This window comes from Macrosteles quadrilineatus, unplaced genomic scaffold, assembly GCF_028750875.1.
Source record: "Macrosteles quadrilineatus isolate MER2022 unplaced genomic scaffold, UCM_ALF_1.0 Scaffold_8__2_contigs__length_117827958, whole genome shotgun sequence".
Classification (NCBI taxonomy): Eukaryota; Metazoa; Arthropoda; class Insecta; order Hemiptera; family Cicadellidae; genus Macrosteles; species Macrosteles quadrilineatus.
In genome coordinates this window covers 75,957,431-75,976,194 of record NW_026542601.1, presented here as the reverse complement: position 1 = coordinate 75,976,194, position 18,764 = coordinate 75,957,431, and the positions used below count along the sequence as shown (strand labels likewise).

Genomic DNA, 18,764 nt, shown 5'->3' with positions numbered 1-18,764 from the left:
TTATAAATAGCCTATAGAAACTTAGGCTATTGATTAAAAATCAATATTTAACCCTAGGACGGCCAAACTATTATTTTAGTCGTTTGCTTCAGACTTTTTTTCTTGCAAATATATGGAACTGATAATATGGGGTCAATCCATTAAACTTACAAATCATACAGAATGAATAAGTATTTTTTGTTGCTTCACATTTTTAATTTTCATGAAACTTTCATAAAAATGTTAGCCTAACTGTATCAATAGAATTGACATGCAAGTGTTAAGCAATTTTTTCTCTCAAATTTTTTTTTTTGCGGCCATTTTTGTTTGAGCGAAACACGCGTTTTTTACAAAAATCGACGCTTACTAAATATTTAATAGCTTTTTTATTTTTTAAGATATCAGGACAAATTAACCTAACCAAACCAACCAAACTTGCTGATAATGAAAAAAATCTAGTCAAAAAGTTAATGCCTCTGGTGAGTTTCGAACCGGCTACCCTCGAATTATCAGTCCTGTGCGCTATCCACTACACCACCGAGACCGATAGCTGTACAACGTATTGTTGCGGTAATGGTGTTCGCTCGAGCAGTGGTGGTGGGCGGTGGCGGTCTGTCGGCAAGGGTTTCTCATTTTCAGACTTCTAAGGTGGTGGGCGGTGGCGGTCTGTCGGCAAGGGTTTCTCATTTTCAGACTTCTAAGTTAATCGGTAACAAAAAAAAATATTCAGTACGGTAAAAATTCAGTTTCCCCAACTCACCTAAAACGCACTTCCTGAAGTGTGAAATTGTGTAAAAAGTGTATTTAATGAAGTTTTGGACTTTACTGATGGGCGGAAAAGTCATTATATGACCGAAAATATTAATTTCCTAAGTATGTCCAAAAAATCATAAGTACACCAATTTACACAATTCCACACTTCAGGAAGTGAATTAAGAACCTAACTGACAATAAACAACTCGTACAAACACTTACGCAATCAATGCCTTCTAACAGTCGATGACGTCATCAGCGCTGTGGAGGGTAAAGCTGGCCAGCAGCTTTGAAAAAATGGTGGATACGTTCAAGCGGCGAATATCGTTGCTTGAATTGGAATTCGGCCAAATATCCCACAAAGTGTTTTTTCCGAATCCCATACCGGGGGATGGTTGCCCGCACCTCCCTCCAAACACGCTCAATATTGTTCGTGTGAGCACCAGTCTCGGGATCAACGAAGTTCACAGAGTGGTTGACTTGAAGATGCCTGAACCCCTCCTGGCCTAGACAGTCGTACGCCCGCCAGCAGTCGCTGATGATTGTTGTGCCAGGAAGGATCCACTCGCGAATCAATGCCAGCAAAGTCGCAGAGTCCCTTGATTCCACAGGAACAAGGAAGGTCCTCTTCGTGTTCACGTCAATACCACCGAACACCCACTGTCCTTCTATAATTCGCCCGCGATTATATTTCCGCCGTCCGAACTTCGCCTCGTCAATTTGCACAACCGCCTGCGGTCCACCGATCCTCTCCGAACGGTCCACCATGTGATTGACGTACACCTCCCGGGTGAACGAGTACCAATCAACAATGGTCGCGCTGGCAATCCCCAGCTCCCGACGAATGAAGGCCTGACGAGGTGGTTTCAGGTGAAGAAAAATAGATACGAAGACAAATATCTGCTCAACAGATAAATGAGAGTTCTCTAGGAAGGTACCAGCCCGCGCGGAGACGTTGAATGAGCACTGCCGCTTTCTCTTCTTGTTGATCGACAACCGGCGCCGACAACGAAAAGTAAGATCGTCCACGACCAGCGGGCACAAATTACCACATCGAGTGCAAGCACTTTCCCGGCTCATCACACCGTGATTAACCATAAACAAGACAATGTCAGTCCGCGATCTACGCACACTGTCCGAAAACTTCACTTCGCAAGAATCGCACTGAGGTTCGATTACGTCAGCCATCTCGGAACAACCTACTAAAACTGGCGAAAACTGGTTTAACGAAGACGAAGCACTACAGCTTATTACCCCAGGAATCACCCGCAAAACCCTCAGGATTCACCAGCAATCCCCTCCAAAATAGCTATGTGATCCCGCAAACTCCCTATTAGTACACCAAATCGCAGCGCAAAAACTTTTACCATGTAGCACAACCGTCCCGAACCACTTAGCAGAAGTGACAAGCGCTGGTTAAAGTGAAACTATACAGCAGAACCACGGCCGCCTTTACGGCCGCCTCTAAGGCGGCCATGACAGAACTGCTGTTAAGTAACTAAACTTATGCAGACTTGCTGTAATAGTATTCATATTCGTATTTTGTATTGAAACTATTCTAAACTAACCAACCCTAACCAAACTTGCTGTATAAACTCATTATACAACAAATATGAAAAGACATGTGGTGAAGGGGGCCGGACATTATGCGGGTTCTTGGCTGCACTAAGTCCTTTGAAGGTAGGTTAGATTAGTGAAGTTAAAGTATAGGTTATAGTTGGCCGGGCTGTTTATTTATGTAAAATCTACATCGTTTTATCACTATAGGAACATTGGCTTAAACAACGGTACCATTTCAAAAATGCAAGCATTTTTGAAATCGTAGCCTCGTTGTTTAAGCCAATGTTCCAATAGTGATAAAACGTTGTAGATTTTACATAAATAAACAACCCGGCCAACTATAACCTATACTTTACCTTACTAATCTAACCTAACTTCAAAACACTTATTGCAGCCACGAACCCGCATAATCCCCGTCTCCCCTTCCCCACATGCCTAAATAAAGTATTTCCGAGGTTATTTTACATAGTCTACAACCCATTGGTATGATGAGAATTATTACTCTTTGCCTTGCTGACTCATAACCAGTGGCCAATAGCGAAGCGTCAACAACCCAAGTGACGTATCATTGGCCAATAGCGACGCGACAACAAACCTAGTGACGTGGCATTGCATTTATCCCTGATATGTGCATAAAATCCCTAAAATAGGGATATTATCCCCAGTAATTTTGATTTTTATCCCGTTTTAGGTACTTTATCCCCCATAATTAAAAAAAATCCCATATTCGTTGTACAAATTACCCATCTTCCCATGAAATTACCCTTTTGTCTCGATGTTTAAGCGACTTTTTCCCCCCACCCAAAACCCCGGATTCCCACTCTGTCCCCTAGTGAGTAGGAATAATGGCTGATAACAAAAACCCTGTTGTCTCGATGTTTTAGCGAGTTTAATTATTTTAGCGAGTAAGGAAGCCTCGGCGACAAAAAAGTTATTTAAGCGAGTTGTAGTATTGATGTCAAAGAACAGTTTAAGAACGTTTTTAAGTGCGTTTTAGGTGAGTTGTGGAAACTGAACAATAACCATATAAGGTAGGCTACTATGAATGAATATTGAATCATAATTAAATTACTCAAACCACACATCATTAGACAAGATAGACAAAAAAAAAAATATATATTTGGGTGAAAGTCTGTTTCTTTTTTGGGTCACTGTTGCTCCAGCCTTGAAAAACAAAACCGCTCAATAGGCATGAGCGTGGCCTTTTGTCTCAGATATTCCTTCCAATACGATACGATACTGACCTGGTATCGATACCATGTAAACATTGGACAACCGAAACCGATACGATACCAGCAGTATCGTAATAAAAGTATCGATAAGAAATACCCAAGTAATTTTACTGGCATCGATAGTAGCCCATAGCAACATCCCCTGCCATTAGCCGAAATATTGATCTTAATTTATTGAATAATAGTTATACTTTTACTTGCCAACCAAGCCTAAAACCAAACCTTCACAATATGCCTACCAGACATTGGTTTAACTTATTATCAACTAAAATGTCTGAAAGCTAATCCCTCCCCTATGGGACCGGGAGCATGGTCGGAACAGCAAAAAGGTCGGATTATCAGAGGAACGTGTTTATTGACATTAAAACTTGGTAAAACTGTATTTTGAACAGACCACGGTTAATCCAAAATGACATAAACAGTTATTTCCAACAAATAAACTCAATGGATGTTAAATGTAATAAATTGCAAATCATAAAAATACAATTAAGTACTTAGTACTTACTACTTAGTAGGTTATTGCGCAATCATTATAATTCTGTTATGTCTTTACCCTTGGTTTAGTAATAAAAACTGTAATGTTTAAAATCACTGCTTTTTCAATCTTTTAGTCAAACAAAAAAATTACAATACATTGTACAGCAAAATAATGAACAGAACATTAGAAAGTCCAGTAAGCTACTGCTAGTCATAGGCTACTGCTACGCTGTTTCAGGACATAAGAATGTCGGTTAAAACATTAGATACCGCATAAAAAAAGTACCGTTAAACTGGCTAGACCTGGACTGGGGGGGTTGACCGGGACAGACTGTTAAAGATTTCTAAAATCCGAACTAGGCCTATAACCTTACCTTAACACATAGGCTATCACAAAGATTTTTTCTTCTAAAGCAACGTAATAACACTAGCTCAACAACTGAATATTCATTTATGACTACATCAGCTATCATGATGTCATCGGCAGTAATACCAACGTCTCCCTTTAGGGGAAAAAATTTTTTTGTCCGACTAAGACATTTATCATTTTATACACATCGCCAACAAGATTATTATTGCTATAATTCTATTCTCTATATTGTCCCGAACAATATTATATTAGTTTCTAGCTCATTCCGCTAACAATTTCTAAAAAAAGTTATGAAGTGTTAATCCAGATTTCACCCGAACACTTCGGCAACCCGAGATTCGGTGCCACGGACACTTCGGCAGAGCGGCATTCGATGTTTTGCGAACACTACTTACTCTTTGTGTATCGTTGGCAGCTAGCAATTTTCAGAAACTAAGCTAGGATTTTCCCAACACTTCATTAAAGCATCATAAAGTGTTAGAAGGGTCAAAAATTAAGAATACCATCATTTTGGTTATTTAAATGACCGTTGGGTTCAGTAAGCGCAAGCAGTCTGTGCTTGTGGTTTCGTCTACTAGCCGTCCTGTGTACATTCCACCCACCCCTTCACCACGCCTAGCCATGAAGGCAGCTGAACAACCGCAGAGCCGTGTAGGACAGATGTTTTTAGAAATGAGCAATAAACACTCCCCCCTACACCCTGTGCCATAGCGCGGCTGCGGGCCCAGACTAAATGCGACTACTGTAAATACCTAATTTTTATTTAACTTCTCATCAGGTATTTACCCGGTCCACATCACTGCCTTTGCGAGGCCTTAGACCATTGAGTCCTAATCAGTGACATAGAAGATATATGCCAATATGACTGAATAAACTGTGAATCCTTTCTTAGTTTTAAAGTTATATAAAATTTACTTGGCGTTTTCTTTTATAAACAGTTGTGTTATTTTTTCAGCAATGGCAGATCGAGCAGCAGCCCGAGGGGGGCGTGCCCGAGGTCGAGCAAAGACTCCAACTCAACAGGCTCCACCGGCACCTCAACCAGCCCATGCTGGCCCTCCCCCAGGGATGGCCCCCAGACCAGCACAAGTAAGATATTGTAGCCAAAATCCAAGTAGTTCTAAATGTTATTAGTTTTGTTCCACTTGAATATCAACTTTTTTCGTCATTTTAATCATTATGACTATGAGGTTGTGTTTTGTTTACCCGAGCGAGGGGTGGTTGGATAAGTGAGGCTCGAATAATCGCGAGTATGAAAACCAATCATATCTTTGAAAATTATGTAGTAGGAACAACCATTATAGTAGACATTTTTTTCATTATTTTAGGGTTAATTTCATGATTAGTGATTTACTCTTTAGTTATATAACTAGAGAAAGAGCTATTGATTATGCTTAGTTTGTTTCATTTGGTTAAACTAGGTTCAGGGTTTCAGCGACCAGGCATCCCAGGAAAATCGGGAATTGTGTGTCAATTCTAACCGTCGTGAAAAAACTGGGAAATGTGCTTGAAAATGGTGTTATTCGAGGGGTTTCTGTGAATTTTAATTAATATATCATTATGTAACATTTTTTTAGAAATTTTGTAGTTACAACAATTTTGCGCCACTTTCTCCATAAATTTGCAAGTTACTTAAATTTACGGTTTGCTGGCCAATAATACCTAACATGACTGATGTGTTTGATAATGGGCAGTGTATTCTTATCCAAAATCTGATAAAGGTGACAAAGGTACCGGTAATGAATCTGCTAATTTGCCTAATCTTACTTTGGGAAAAACTTGTAATCATTTAAACAATAACCTAAATAGTTTTAAACGTTTTGGCCCCCCAAAAAATTCTATCAATAGTCTGGGTAAAGTTGACCACAATGTAGTAAAGATTTTTCATCAAAATATACAAAATGAGTTATAAACAGACTTGAATCGTTGGAAGTCACATTGTCTGAAGTTTATCCTTAGCTCTCTGAGCATAATATTAAAGACCATGAAATAACTAGCTTTAAGATTGATGGTTTCACAATAAATGCCTCTTATTGTAGGAAATCCTCTGCCAGGGGAGGAGTTATGATTATGTCTAAGAATCATATTCAAAGTTCGATTTATGTGAAGACAAGATATCTGAGTTCTGTACAGCTAAATTTACCTTTAATTCATTCACATTTATTGTTATAGGGATCTATCGGTCTCCTGGTTCTGATTTTGACTTTATAAAGAGATTGAATATTTTAGTTTTAAGTATTAATAAAAAATGTGATTATATTATAAAGGCAGGAGATTTTAACATAAACATTTTATATAACAACAATGTAACTAGGGAATTTACTAATTTATTAAGAAGCCATGGTTTTAGATACATGGTTGATTTTCCCACTAGGATATGTGACACTACTGAGTGAAAATTTAAAATTTTCATGTCCCTGGCCTTTTACTTCGTAGATACTCGATTTTTAGTTTATTATTATGTGTTTTAATATTTTTTGGGGGCGGGGGCAACATGTTACACACATTTATTTGGTTTTAAATATGTTCTAGGTATTTTTTTCGTATTTTTAAAGTCTCGAAATTCACGACCATGACGTGTCCCTAGGGTACATTTTCCAACTATCACGCTGTTTTGAGACTAATTATTCATGCCGAAATATATAAAACCATATTTTGATGCCATCTATGGTTATTAAATTTACATAAAAGGAGCATATTATAATTTTATTGTCATTGCAAACTGACTACCATGACAAAATAAGTCTGTCCCTCGATTTGGCGTCACGACCATTTGGGAAAAATTTTCAACTTTGGAGCACGACAGTGGCAAGCCTGGCGTCGATGGAGTCAGTTGGTTTTAGAGACTAGTTCGGGGTGTACGTCAGGATTGTAGTGCCGGGCGTTTCGAGTCGAAAGGAGGAATTACAAGATTAATAAAGGAAAAATTGTGTTTTTTGTAATTTTGGTGTGTCCATGACCGTACGTAGTCATTCGATGAGGTAGACATTGTGTTAATTTTTGTTTATTAGATATTTCAATTGCTAGATTAACCTAGAAGTCCACTTTGTATCCTCGAACATGAGGTGCAGGGCTACCGCCAGAACAGAGCCAAATAACACGTAATTTCACGACCAAAGTTTCACGACCATCGCGGGTTTTTTCACGACCAATTCAGCCTTATGGATTATAGTGTGTTTGGTCGTGACAATAACTTTAATATAATTGTAAATTGAACAGTTTAGTTCAATTGAAACACATATTTTTATTATAACCAACAGTATAATTGAAGGATTGTTTAGAAAGATTTAGATTATTGCAGACAATTCACGACGGTACCGCTTGTCCCTGACCATCACGTTTATAATTTCTATTGGTTATAAAAATTTCAAAAATAAAAATATCGTCATATTTCATTGTTTTATACACAAAAGAAGCACACCTCTATACAAACATAACGATTTTTCGGGTCTCAGGTAAGTTTTTTTCGGAGTTATACAAACTTAAAAAGATTTTATTGGCTTATTTTCAATTTTTTGAGATTATTTATTTTTTTCTAGGAAGACCAAATATATCCAAAAGCTCAGTGACCTTTTTATTGTATAATGGTCATAAAAGTAAATTAGTTTATAGCAAAACATAGTTATAAAAATAATATTAACCATTTTTAATATTCATTTAAACGTCCGTTATGGTCGTGACAGGATTTTGTGTTTTTCCACTAAAGATGCTCTTTTAAAAAAAAACTACCAAAGATATTGCGTTACCATGGACATTTTATGAAACTTCAAATGTTAATGAAATAAAAATAATAATAAAAGTTTTGAAAAAAGGGGAAAAAATTTGCAAAGTGCTTTTCCTGAAAACGTACGTTTTTAAATTTTCACTGCAACTGCAATTGACAATATAATTACTAACATCCCTCAGAATAAATTATAGGTGTTTGGGCTGATAACCGCTCTCTCTGATTACGATGCACAAGTTCTTGAAGTTTATTGACCATGGCTGATGTAACCAAAAATAGTTATATAACACATTTCAAAAGAAAATACAATGATGACAATAAAAAAAATCTTTAGTACCCTATGCTATCAACAGAAAGTTGGGATAATGTGTATAATGCCATTGACTATACACAGAATAGACTTCCCATGGGATATAAAAGTTTGAAGCCAAGAAAATAGATGAAGTTCAGGACCATCTCACCAGAGTTTACTAGTGTATTGGGTTAAATATTAATTTAAATCAATGCAGTATCATAGCAAACAGCTGATTGATTTATCGCTTTTGGTGACCATCTCAACAGATTGCACCACTCTTTTTTGGCTTCAAATTTTTACATTACTTGGGAAGACTATTTTCTGTTATAGTCAATGATAATGCTACAGTTGAATCCAAATTTAACACTTTTTTTGACATTTTCTTTTATTATTTTGATATTTGTTTTCCTAAAACAAAATGTAGGGTATATAATAATACTAAATAAGTGGTTTACATCTGATCTGTTTATGGCTAAAAAGGAACTGATTAGTTTGACCAATCAACTTAGACAAGATAAATCTGATGTTAAATTAAAAAGTTAAATAAAGGAAAGAAAAAAAGATTTCACTGATCAGGTTATTAAGACTAAGAAAGATTTTTATAGTAATCTTAATTGCAATTCAAGCAATATCTGTAAAGCAACTTGGAATGTTATTTGGCAATGAAACTAGAAAGATAAAACAAAGTATGATGATATCAAGTTAAGACATGCCGGATTGTTATTTGATAAACCTGAAATGTTGCCTCTATATTTAATGAATATTATACCACCTTGGTGGAATCTCAAATAGTACCTTATGCAAATCTATTGTCATCTGCAAATGGCTTACAACAAACCAAAAAAGTTAACAGCAAAATTAGTATTTTTGAAGCTATTACTGAAGAGGACTTTGAGAGTGTACTAAGATCATTTGACAATAAATATTTTGCTGGATATGACGACATACCTATGCCTATCATAAAACTTGCCTCTGTTTTTCTAAAGAAACCATTAACACATGTAATTAACTCGTCTTTCATTTTTGGCATTTTTCCTACTAAACTAAAAGTCTCAAAAATCACTCCACTTTTTAAATTAGGAGATGCACAAATTGCTTCTAACTACAGGCCGCTATCTTTACTGTCATCCTTTTCCAAATTGTATGAGAGAGTCGTTGCACAGCAATTGACAAAATACTTGGAGTCTCACGAGATTATTTCCAATGAGCAACATGGCTTTAGACAGAACAAATCTGTCATAAGTGCAAGCACAGATTTCATAGAATCAGTCATTGATTCTATAGATAAAGGCGAGCAAACCGTAGGAATTTTCATCGACCTCAGAAAGGCATTTGATATAGTGTTTGTCATACCAAATTATTAAGTATTCATCCTTTCAAATTTTTGAATAAAAAATAAAGCTTATGATTGGATCAAATCTTATTTATGTAATCAAACTACTTTTGTTGAACTGAAATACGTAAACAATCAACTTATATCTTGCCGTTCCAGTAACAGTCCGTTGAAATATGGTGTACCACAAGGATCTATATTGGTACCTTTATTCTTTTTATGTTACATCAATAGCTTAGCTAATTTCAGTGATCAAAGTAAAATCACTTTATATGCAGATGATGTAAAAATAAAACTATCCAGATACCATGCAAATGATATAGAAATATATTCTTTTATAAAACTTAATACACAATCCAACAACATTTAGCTTATCTAAACCTTTTATTTAATAAACAAAAAACTAAATATATTAATTTTTCCGCTTCAAATAGGAAAAGTGGGTCTGTGGTAAAGAATGTTTGTCTTAATGATTCCTTTATTGATGAAGTTAAGGAAACAAAATTCCTTGGTTTAACTGTTGATAGACTTCTTAGCTGGAACACTCATGTATCTCAAGTTTGTAAAAAAAGTCAACAGGTATTTTCATCCTTAGAAAATTATCACAATTTTGTGATATTAAAACCCTTAAAGCAGTTTATTTTGCTTTTGTGCACTCTCATGTCTCTTTTGGTTTGTCGGTTTATGGTAACACCTCTAATGAAAATTTTAACATGATACTTATATTACAAAAAAAAAGCAAAAAAATAATAATGAAACGTGGTTTGAGTCAGCCAGAGAACATTTTTCAAATTTAGGAATAATGACAGTTTACAATTAATCTATGATCTGATTCTGTGGATTTAAAAAAATCAAAATAGTCATTGTATGCTAGGTTTTAAACCACAGATATGAAACTAGAAATAAGAATAATTTTTGTTTTTTAATAGACATAAGCTAACGTTTTATGAGAAGAAGCCAACATATTCAGGCATCCAATTTTATAATTCATTACCAGACAACATAAAATGTATAACTGATTTTGGGTCCTTCAAAAAGAAATTGAAGTAATTTATTATTGTTAAACCTTTGTACAGTTTTAATGAATTTTTTTGAGCATATGTTGTCTGTAACAGTTAATTTAATTTCTTACAGTGTTTACAATTTTAATTTATTATTGTATTATATATACTTGTACTTAATAGTTTATAATAGTACTTATTGACGCCATTCTGTACTCTATGTGTACTTAATGAATAAAGAAAATTTTGATTTGATTTGAATGGGGATGATTGGGTGGTTTGGAAGCAGGTGAGTTGGGTACACACCCAGCCAATAAAGCCTTCGAAGTTTTTTTGACCCATTCCAAAAATAACAAATCTTTACCAATGTCAACTTCCCAGTCAACTATTGTAGTGTGTATTGTGATTATTGCCGCCTCATACCGAACGAAAATCCCGCCGGTGCTCAGAAAACATGTTAATGCTCTTCTTTTTGATCTCATTTAGTATATCACACAAGATTAACAAATAAAATAACAAGGGCAGAGTGAAGTTATGGTTTTATACTGTAGGGATGTGGAGGGGCTAATGTCCCTTGGTCTGTTGGTATTGAGGTAGGTTTTTTTGTAATATATAGTATATATCTTATTTACTTGTTTTGAACCCTTCATCGATCGCTTAAAGTTTAATACGACGATTCCCGCTAAGTGTCGGTTTTGTCTGGGCTACGTAATAATGCCTCAGTTATTCCATTATTAATATGTCAGTTATTCCTAAAGACCCCTCTGTTAATGTCTACAACATCACCATTGGACAATGCCAACCAATTAATCAAATTCATTCAATCAAAACAAATTTTACCCCTAGAAATCTCCGCTTTAGCGTCTGATGGAGGGTTAAATGTACTTATCATTAGATAAATTCTAGAAGTAATCTTAATGTGGTCAGTTGATAATGTTAACTAAATTTGTATGGATACTGGTACATATGAATATACATTGCAGGTACCTTCTGTTTCCGGGCGCGCCACGCACAGAGGTGCAGGGAGACCTGCGGAAGATCCGAATTTAGTTCAGCGGCTAGGCAGTATTACCCTAGCCGAGGGAGGTAACGGCGGCAATGGAAATGGTAAATATACTACATTTCCAGGTTCATCCAGGAAATATATTTAAGAAAGAATTGTCAAGGCCGGCGCAAACAGAGACAGGTTGCTCACGCAGACAGGCGGACTAAAATTCGCTTCCCATGTTGACAAATGTGACAACGCACACATGAGTTTGTCCGTCTGCTGGAGTCCGCTTGAGTTCGCGGACGGATTTTTTGGTCAATAAAAGGTTACAGTACCTGCAGACTGCCTTGTGGGTTTTATTAATCCAGTAGGATTACGTACGTTTCGGCAAGTATATTGCCATCATCAGATCCAGAACTTGAAGCTTAAAATCTAGATTTTTCGACACACATGGTCACGTCAGAGTTTAAAATAAAACGCATAGGTACACAAAACGAACATTAAATACATGTAGGCCTACTATTAAAACACCGAACAGGAGGGTAGAGTGGGGGAATCGGGACCCGGGGGTAATTGGGAGCTATTTTTTTAAATTTTTAAATTTTGTATTATTTACTTTTTTATCAAAATTGTAAATACGTTAAAGTTTAGGCATTCTAAAGGGGTTTCATCACAAATTATTGGATAATTGTAATCTTGTGTTTAATGTATAAAAAAAAATTAAGCCGTGTTTTTTCCCGAATGTTAAACATATGGCAAAACTTCAGCGTGGTAGTATTTCGAGCTATTTTTTACATATTATATGAATTAATAATCATACCAAAATGTATTTTTTGACACATTAATGGTTTAAGCAATAGTTTGTTAGGGCTTTAAAATTTAATAAAAAATTATAGATTAATTTTATAATTTTTTAAAAAAATGGGTCCCAATTTACCCCGGTGTGGGGAAATGGGACCCATATTTTTTTATCCCACATATAATTAATATTAATATTATAATTAATCCCACATATAATTAATCAATAATTAAATGTGGCTGCAGTGGTGATTATCATGTATTATGTGTAAAAACAGAATTTTGAAGTAGGTCCCAATTACCCCAGCATGGAGTTATTGGGAACCAGTCTCATCGCGTGGTTACATCGGTTTGGAATCACAGATGTACAGAAAAGTGAAAAATTTATTTTACAACCACTTGATAAAAACATAGGGCCTAAAAGAGTGAGCTAAGCCCATAATTGGCCTGTTTTAACTTATAATTGAACTGATAACAACCATTTATTAGAAATTCTTTCGGCTGAAAAAGCGAAATTCCGGAAAGTTTGCATATGACCAGAGAAGAAGTTCGACATAAAATATACTTGTACTAATACTATACTTGTACTTAAACTAGGGTTCAAATAGTTTACTAAATTAATGAATGTGGCGTGATGAAGCTTAAACTAGGGTTCCAATAGTTGTTCTTAATATTCAAGAAGTTACGTAATTACTTTTGACACATGGCAAAAATACGGAAGACAAATTGGTTACATCTTTTAACTTATTAACCTAAATCGAACGTCCGGTCGGTATCCTTTATTTGGACAGCAAATATTCATTATTGGTTATTTATGGTTGTTGTAGGTAGGTTAATTTTAAATTTGTTGTTAGATAGTATACTCTGTTCATAAAATGTCAAATGGCAATGTCACAGTACTATACATAACAAAATAAATAGCCTTTATGGTAATGCAATGTCACAGTAGGCCTATATATGCCTTGCAATTCTATAAAAAAAAAACTTTATTCTCGTCTTTTCTTAGTATTTGGGATTCGGATTAGACACATCCCTATTGTTGTTTAACCAAATACTGTTATTTTGTTGTTACAGGCAATGGAGCCCCCGTTGGAAGGGGAAACATGCGCGGTAAGCGCCAGATATTTGCAAGTAATGTTGTAACTCGACCTGAAAATCTGACTTCCAAAAAAGGTAGATATACAATTTAAATCTGCTTAATTTGTGTTAAGTATGAGGCCGAGTAAAGAGGCATTGTGAAGTTCTTGTCTAGTTTCAAAACTGCTGTTGTAAACAGTTAAAACATTGCTCAAGTAAATACAATTTTGGCCAAGTAAATTACCCTGATAAGCACGCTCTGTCCCTGCCTATTTACTAAGTGGTAGGATAATCAAGTACAGAAAATTGGGCAAGTAGTTGTCCTCAAAAAGGCTACTTGACTCATCAATCAGTTTGTACTGAGTGTAAGTACAATACATGCTTGACTTGAAAAACAGAGTGTATGGAGCTGTTTCCCAGCTAGATTCCCAAAACATGTTTTTCGTGGGTATTGAATGTCCTGTAAGTTAAAGTGCTTTTTAAGAGTTCAGCCTATTTAGAAATGTTACTTTGGAGCGCTAACATAATTTAAAATCCCTTTTCAAAACAACACCTATCTTAAAACAAGTTTAATGTTATGTGAAGTCAAGCTATAAACATCCAAATTATGAAGATTTTTTTTTTTTAAATGAAATTGGGTTTTTTAAAATTTGTAGATGGTATGATATTTTTCTGTACCTGGTTCCCTTGTGATACAAAGTTTTGTCTGGTTTTAGGAACTAGTGGACAGCCTGTCAGATTGCAGGCCAACTACTTCAGTTTGGTTAACAAACCAGACTGGTGCCTCTACCAGTACCGTGTGGATTTTAAGCCAGAAATCGATGCCTCGTTTGAACGCAAGAAATTATTGAGGGTACAAAACCAGAACATCGGAGGACAGTACATATTTGATGGTACTGTCATGTACGCTAGTCATAGGATTGGCAATTTGATAAAAGTCGGAGATGTAAGTATTGCTTTCGCTATGCTATTTATAAACTTGTATAAATTTTCTATAATAATATTATCAAAATGGTTTCAAAGTCAAACTCTTAGGGATTTATTTTGTCACTCTACAATTATGTCTGGTTAACACGTTGGGTGCTGATTACATCAATTAATTGTCGATTGTCCGTAAATTTAATAACACATACAATGCTGATGAAGAAGTTTTATTTAATAAAAAAATTTGCATTAGTATATTTTGGAATCTACCAATTCTTGGACCTTGATAATGACTAGGCCTACTGAGAACCAATTTTACAATACTATTCAGTAGTAACAAACTAGCAGGACCCATTTGGAAGTAAATGATCAGGGATAATTGTGATGGTGAAATCTGTTTAACAACTGTTTTAAAGGAGCTGTTTCTGTTTGATTTTAGCGAATTTCCCATATAGGGAATAAGCTATTACCGTAGTACTCATGGTAAGACCTGGACCCGGGACCGATTTTTTTTTTTCATTTGAGGTCCCTAGAGGCCAAAAACACCATCCGTTCAAATTCATATATATATATATGTGTGTGTGTGTCCGTTAGCGCGATAATTCAAGCAAAAATGATCCGATTATGATGGAATTTGGTACAAACGTGTAAACCTACGTTTATTCGAACGAGTTTGCGAATCAGCATGATCGGACCATGGGAACGGGGGTTTATGAGGGCTTTTATGGGGTAAAAATGGGTTTTCCCCATTTTTGACCCAAAAACATAAAATTTTGCAATTTCTTTTCAAACAATTTTGTAGATCAAAATTGTTTGGAAAGAAATTGCAAAAACAAAACAAATAATTTAGGATATTGAAGCGTTATAATGCGCCTAATGGTTACGGAGAAAATTCCAAAAAATTGTAAATTTAAAATTCTCATGTTATTCTTATGGAGAATAAGTAAACTGATGTAGTTTGCTTGTTTATTAACATATTTTGCCCGAATTTGGAAAATGTTTTTTTCCTACTATTAGCATTTTACATAACTATTAACATTTTACATAAATAAAACACTTTTACCCTTCCTGTTGCAGCAAACCTAAGTATGTGTTAAACTGATTCTATTTAAATAGGGAATAAATGTGATATTTTTAAGGAGACAATTTAGTGTAAATCCAATCAGGCAAATGGAAATTTGCTTAGTCTGCAGGTTTGCTGCGGCGGGGTTATTTTAAGATGAGGCATTAAAAAATTTTCTCTTGGATCAATGTTAAAAAATAAACTAGTCTTAATAATGCTTGAAATGTAGAATTTGTATTTTTATTATGGAACAGACACCTTATGGCCTTGTACCTTTTGTACGGAGCCCAAAGCTGTATGTCTTCAATCTTTTGTCGGCAGGAGGTGGAGTTTTTCTCTGAACGAGAGAGTGATGGTTCTCAAGTGCAAATCGTAATAAGACTAGTTGGTGACTTGGTCAGTGGTGACAGTCACTATTTGCAATTTTTCAATATATTGACGAGGAAGTGTTTAAAACTTCTAGATCTTCAGCTCATTCAGCGGGACTACTATGACCCCAAAGCCAAGGTATGTTGCATTCTTCAAGTAATGTTCTGGTTCGTATCATATACAGTTTGTAATCTGTTATATAAAAGCTCACCACAATGTGATACCTACATTTTCATTCTTCTACGTCTTGTCTTATTTTAATCAATTACAGTAGAACCTCGACTATCCCGGGTAATGGGGGGGCCACGCATAATTGAAAATCAGGGTTAATCCAACATGCCGTAGTTACAGTATGTAGGCCTATCACAAGTCCTTAAAAACGCCTAATCATATATAAATAGCCGTTAATGTGATGATTAATTTGCCCTATTATATTAAGATCCCTGTTTATGGAAGAACCTAGATAGTGACCGTTGACCAGCTTGGGAATTACTTTTGTAACTTATTTGTTCAGGTGTTGTGTACAATAAAGCTTTTTCTTGTCTTCTCGTGTGTTTGCTACGGTGTTATATTACATATCTCGAAAAAAAGCATGAAAAACTAAAAATTGCATTTAATTCAGTATTTAAATATAATGTTGATTTCAGGTTGATATACCAGAGTATTACCTTGAGCTGTGGCCGGGTTACAAGACCACTATAAGGCAGCATGAACGAGAGGTTTTGATGTGCGCAGAAATCACACACAAGGTTATGAGAACTGATACATGCTGGGATCTGCTGAACTCCATCGCCCGAGAAAATCCTCGGGATTTCAAAGTGAGTAGGCCTACATGTCTTTTATACAGTGCCCCTGATAAAAATATCATTATTTTGTTTGCAGAAAGTTATTTTATGTTTCTCAAAATAATTGAAAAATCTATTTGTATAAATTAGTGCCAGGATTCCTAAAAGTAGTTTTTATTCACGTATACAGACTGTCCCAAAAGTCCCGGACCGGTTTAATATTTTCTAAACGACAACAGATAAATCAATAAGATTTGGTACATCAACACCACACCTAAAAATCTACTTTTTTAAAGAAATGTCAATTTCCTGTAACATCATGGGGACGTCCCGCAAGGAGTCAGAAGGAAATCTTAAATAGAAGCATAGGTTGACATGTTCATCAAATTAAAGGTCTTTACTAGCAGAATATAATGCCGCAAATTTGAACTCAAACGGACAACCAAGTCAAGAATGACAGTGGTTCAAAGATTAATTTAATTTGCATTTGGGGGCACAGCCCTAGGAATCGGAAAAAAATTGTTAACGTAAGCTTAGGTCGATATGTACATCAAATTAAAGGTCTTCACTAGTAGATTACAATGCTGTAAATTCAAGCTCAAAAGAACGCCTGAGTAAAAAATGGCAGTCGTTCAAAGATTCAAAATGGCAGGTTCAAGAAATCTTTGAACGGCTGCCATTTTTTACTCAGGAGTTCTTTTGAGCTTGAATTTACGGCATTGTAATCTACTAGTAAAGGTCTTCAATTTGATGTGCATGTCAACCTATGCTTCTATTTAAGATTTCCTTCTGACTCCTTGCGGGACGTCCCCATGATATGACAGAAAATTGATAGTTCCTTAAAAAAGTAGATTTTTAAGTGTGGTGTTGATGTGTAAAATCTTATAGATTTATCTGTTGTCGTTTAGAAAATATTAAACCGGTCCGGGACTTTTGGGACAGTCTGTACAATCATTAACATTGTTATACGATTTTGTTTCACAGCAAGCTTTGATAAAATATAGTAGTTAGTTGCAATGCATAATAGGTTTAATTTACATTAAAAGTTTTAGTATTTTAGATTATTAGTTGCTTATTGTTCTTGTTTGTTTTCAGTCTGAGTTTACTAAAGCGGTTGTGGGTACAGTTGTCCTAACTGATTACAACAACAAGACATATGTAATAACAGACGTGGATTGGGCACAAAGCCCTGTTTCAACTTTTGACAAAAGCGGAACTCAAGTATCCTACATGAATTACTACAAAGAAGTAAGTTATTTTTAATTTTGTAAAACGTAATATGTGTGAATCCATCTATTGTGCCATTCAGATACAAACTTGTTTCAAGTACAGTAGACAGCTAGCTGTAGATACGCTATATGTGTGGATAACTACTCGTAGGCTATATAACCCCACTAATAATCAATTCTAAGAAATTAATTTAAAGGGAATTGTCCGTATAATAAATAGTTTCTGAAAGTTTTAAATTTAGATTGTTAAAATGTTATTATTAAAACATCAATATGTAATACAAAACTGTGCCCTTGGTGTGTGAGAACTTGTAACTTGATAAAACTCTGACGCAGGAATATTTTTTGCTTAATTTATCAATGTATTTATTTTTAAGCGATTCCATTTTATGCCTTTATGTATTTCAACTTGACAAGTCTGTATTTAATGCCTTTGCCAATAGAATATGTCACAGTTAGCAGACTGAGAAAAGTGCCACTATAAGCTCGTGTGACAATAGAGTTCAAAGGTTAGATTCTACAAACTACTATAGATTAAACTGACTGTTTTTGCACCTTCTCCTCCTAGGATAGGCTACTAGGTTTTATCCCAGAACTGTTTTACACACAACTTCAGGCTAGTCCTAGAGGAGCGTGACACTATCCCAATGGAATCTGTATTTAATCATATATAAATAATGTAATAAGATGATAATGTAATAATGTATGTAAATGTTTACATGGTTCAATGGTACTCCATTAGTGATTGGCAGGATTTAAACCTGGGACTTAGGGCTCTGAAACCCCACACTCTACCACTATACCAGC

General features: G+C 35.3%; 2 protein-coding genes across 2 annotated transcripts in view; one reads left to right on the top strand and one right to left on the bottom strand.

Moving 5' to 3' along the window:
* The window catches only part of LOC128999579 (piwi-like protein Siwi), a 57,807-nt gene that overhangs the window by 675 nt on the left and 38,368 nt on the right, over window positions 1-18,764 (top strand). Inside the window, exons 2-8 of the mRNA XM_054426163.1 lie at window positions 5,327-5,460; window positions 11,708-11,831; window positions 13,585-13,683; window positions 14,304-14,533; window positions 15,896-16,081; window positions 16,591-16,761; window positions 17,824-17,976. Of these exons, the coding sequence (XP_054282138.1) occupies window positions 5,329-5,460; window positions 11,708-11,831; window positions 13,585-13,683; window positions 14,304-14,533; window positions 15,896-16,081; window positions 16,591-16,761; window positions 17,824-17,976 (1,095 nt within the window). The 5' untranslated portion in view covers window positions 5,327-5,328. The remainder of the gene's footprint in view (window positions 1-5,326; window positions 5,461-11,707; window positions 11,832-13,584; window positions 13,684-14,303; window positions 14,534-15,895; window positions 16,082-16,590; window positions 16,762-17,823; window positions 17,977-18,764) is intronic.
* On the bottom strand, window positions 988-1,920 carry LOC129000484 (uncharacterized). The gene has a single exon (XM_054427446.1). The coding sequence runs from the start codon at window positions 1,918-1,920 to the stop codon at window positions 988-990; it is 933 nt and encodes a 310-aa protein (XP_054283421.1).

Excerpts from the sequence above, each read along its gene's own strand:
- LOC129000484 (XM_054427446.1), bottom strand. The coding sequence starts at position 1,920 with ATGGCTGACGTAATCGAACCTCAGTGCGATTCTTGCGAAGTGAAGTTT.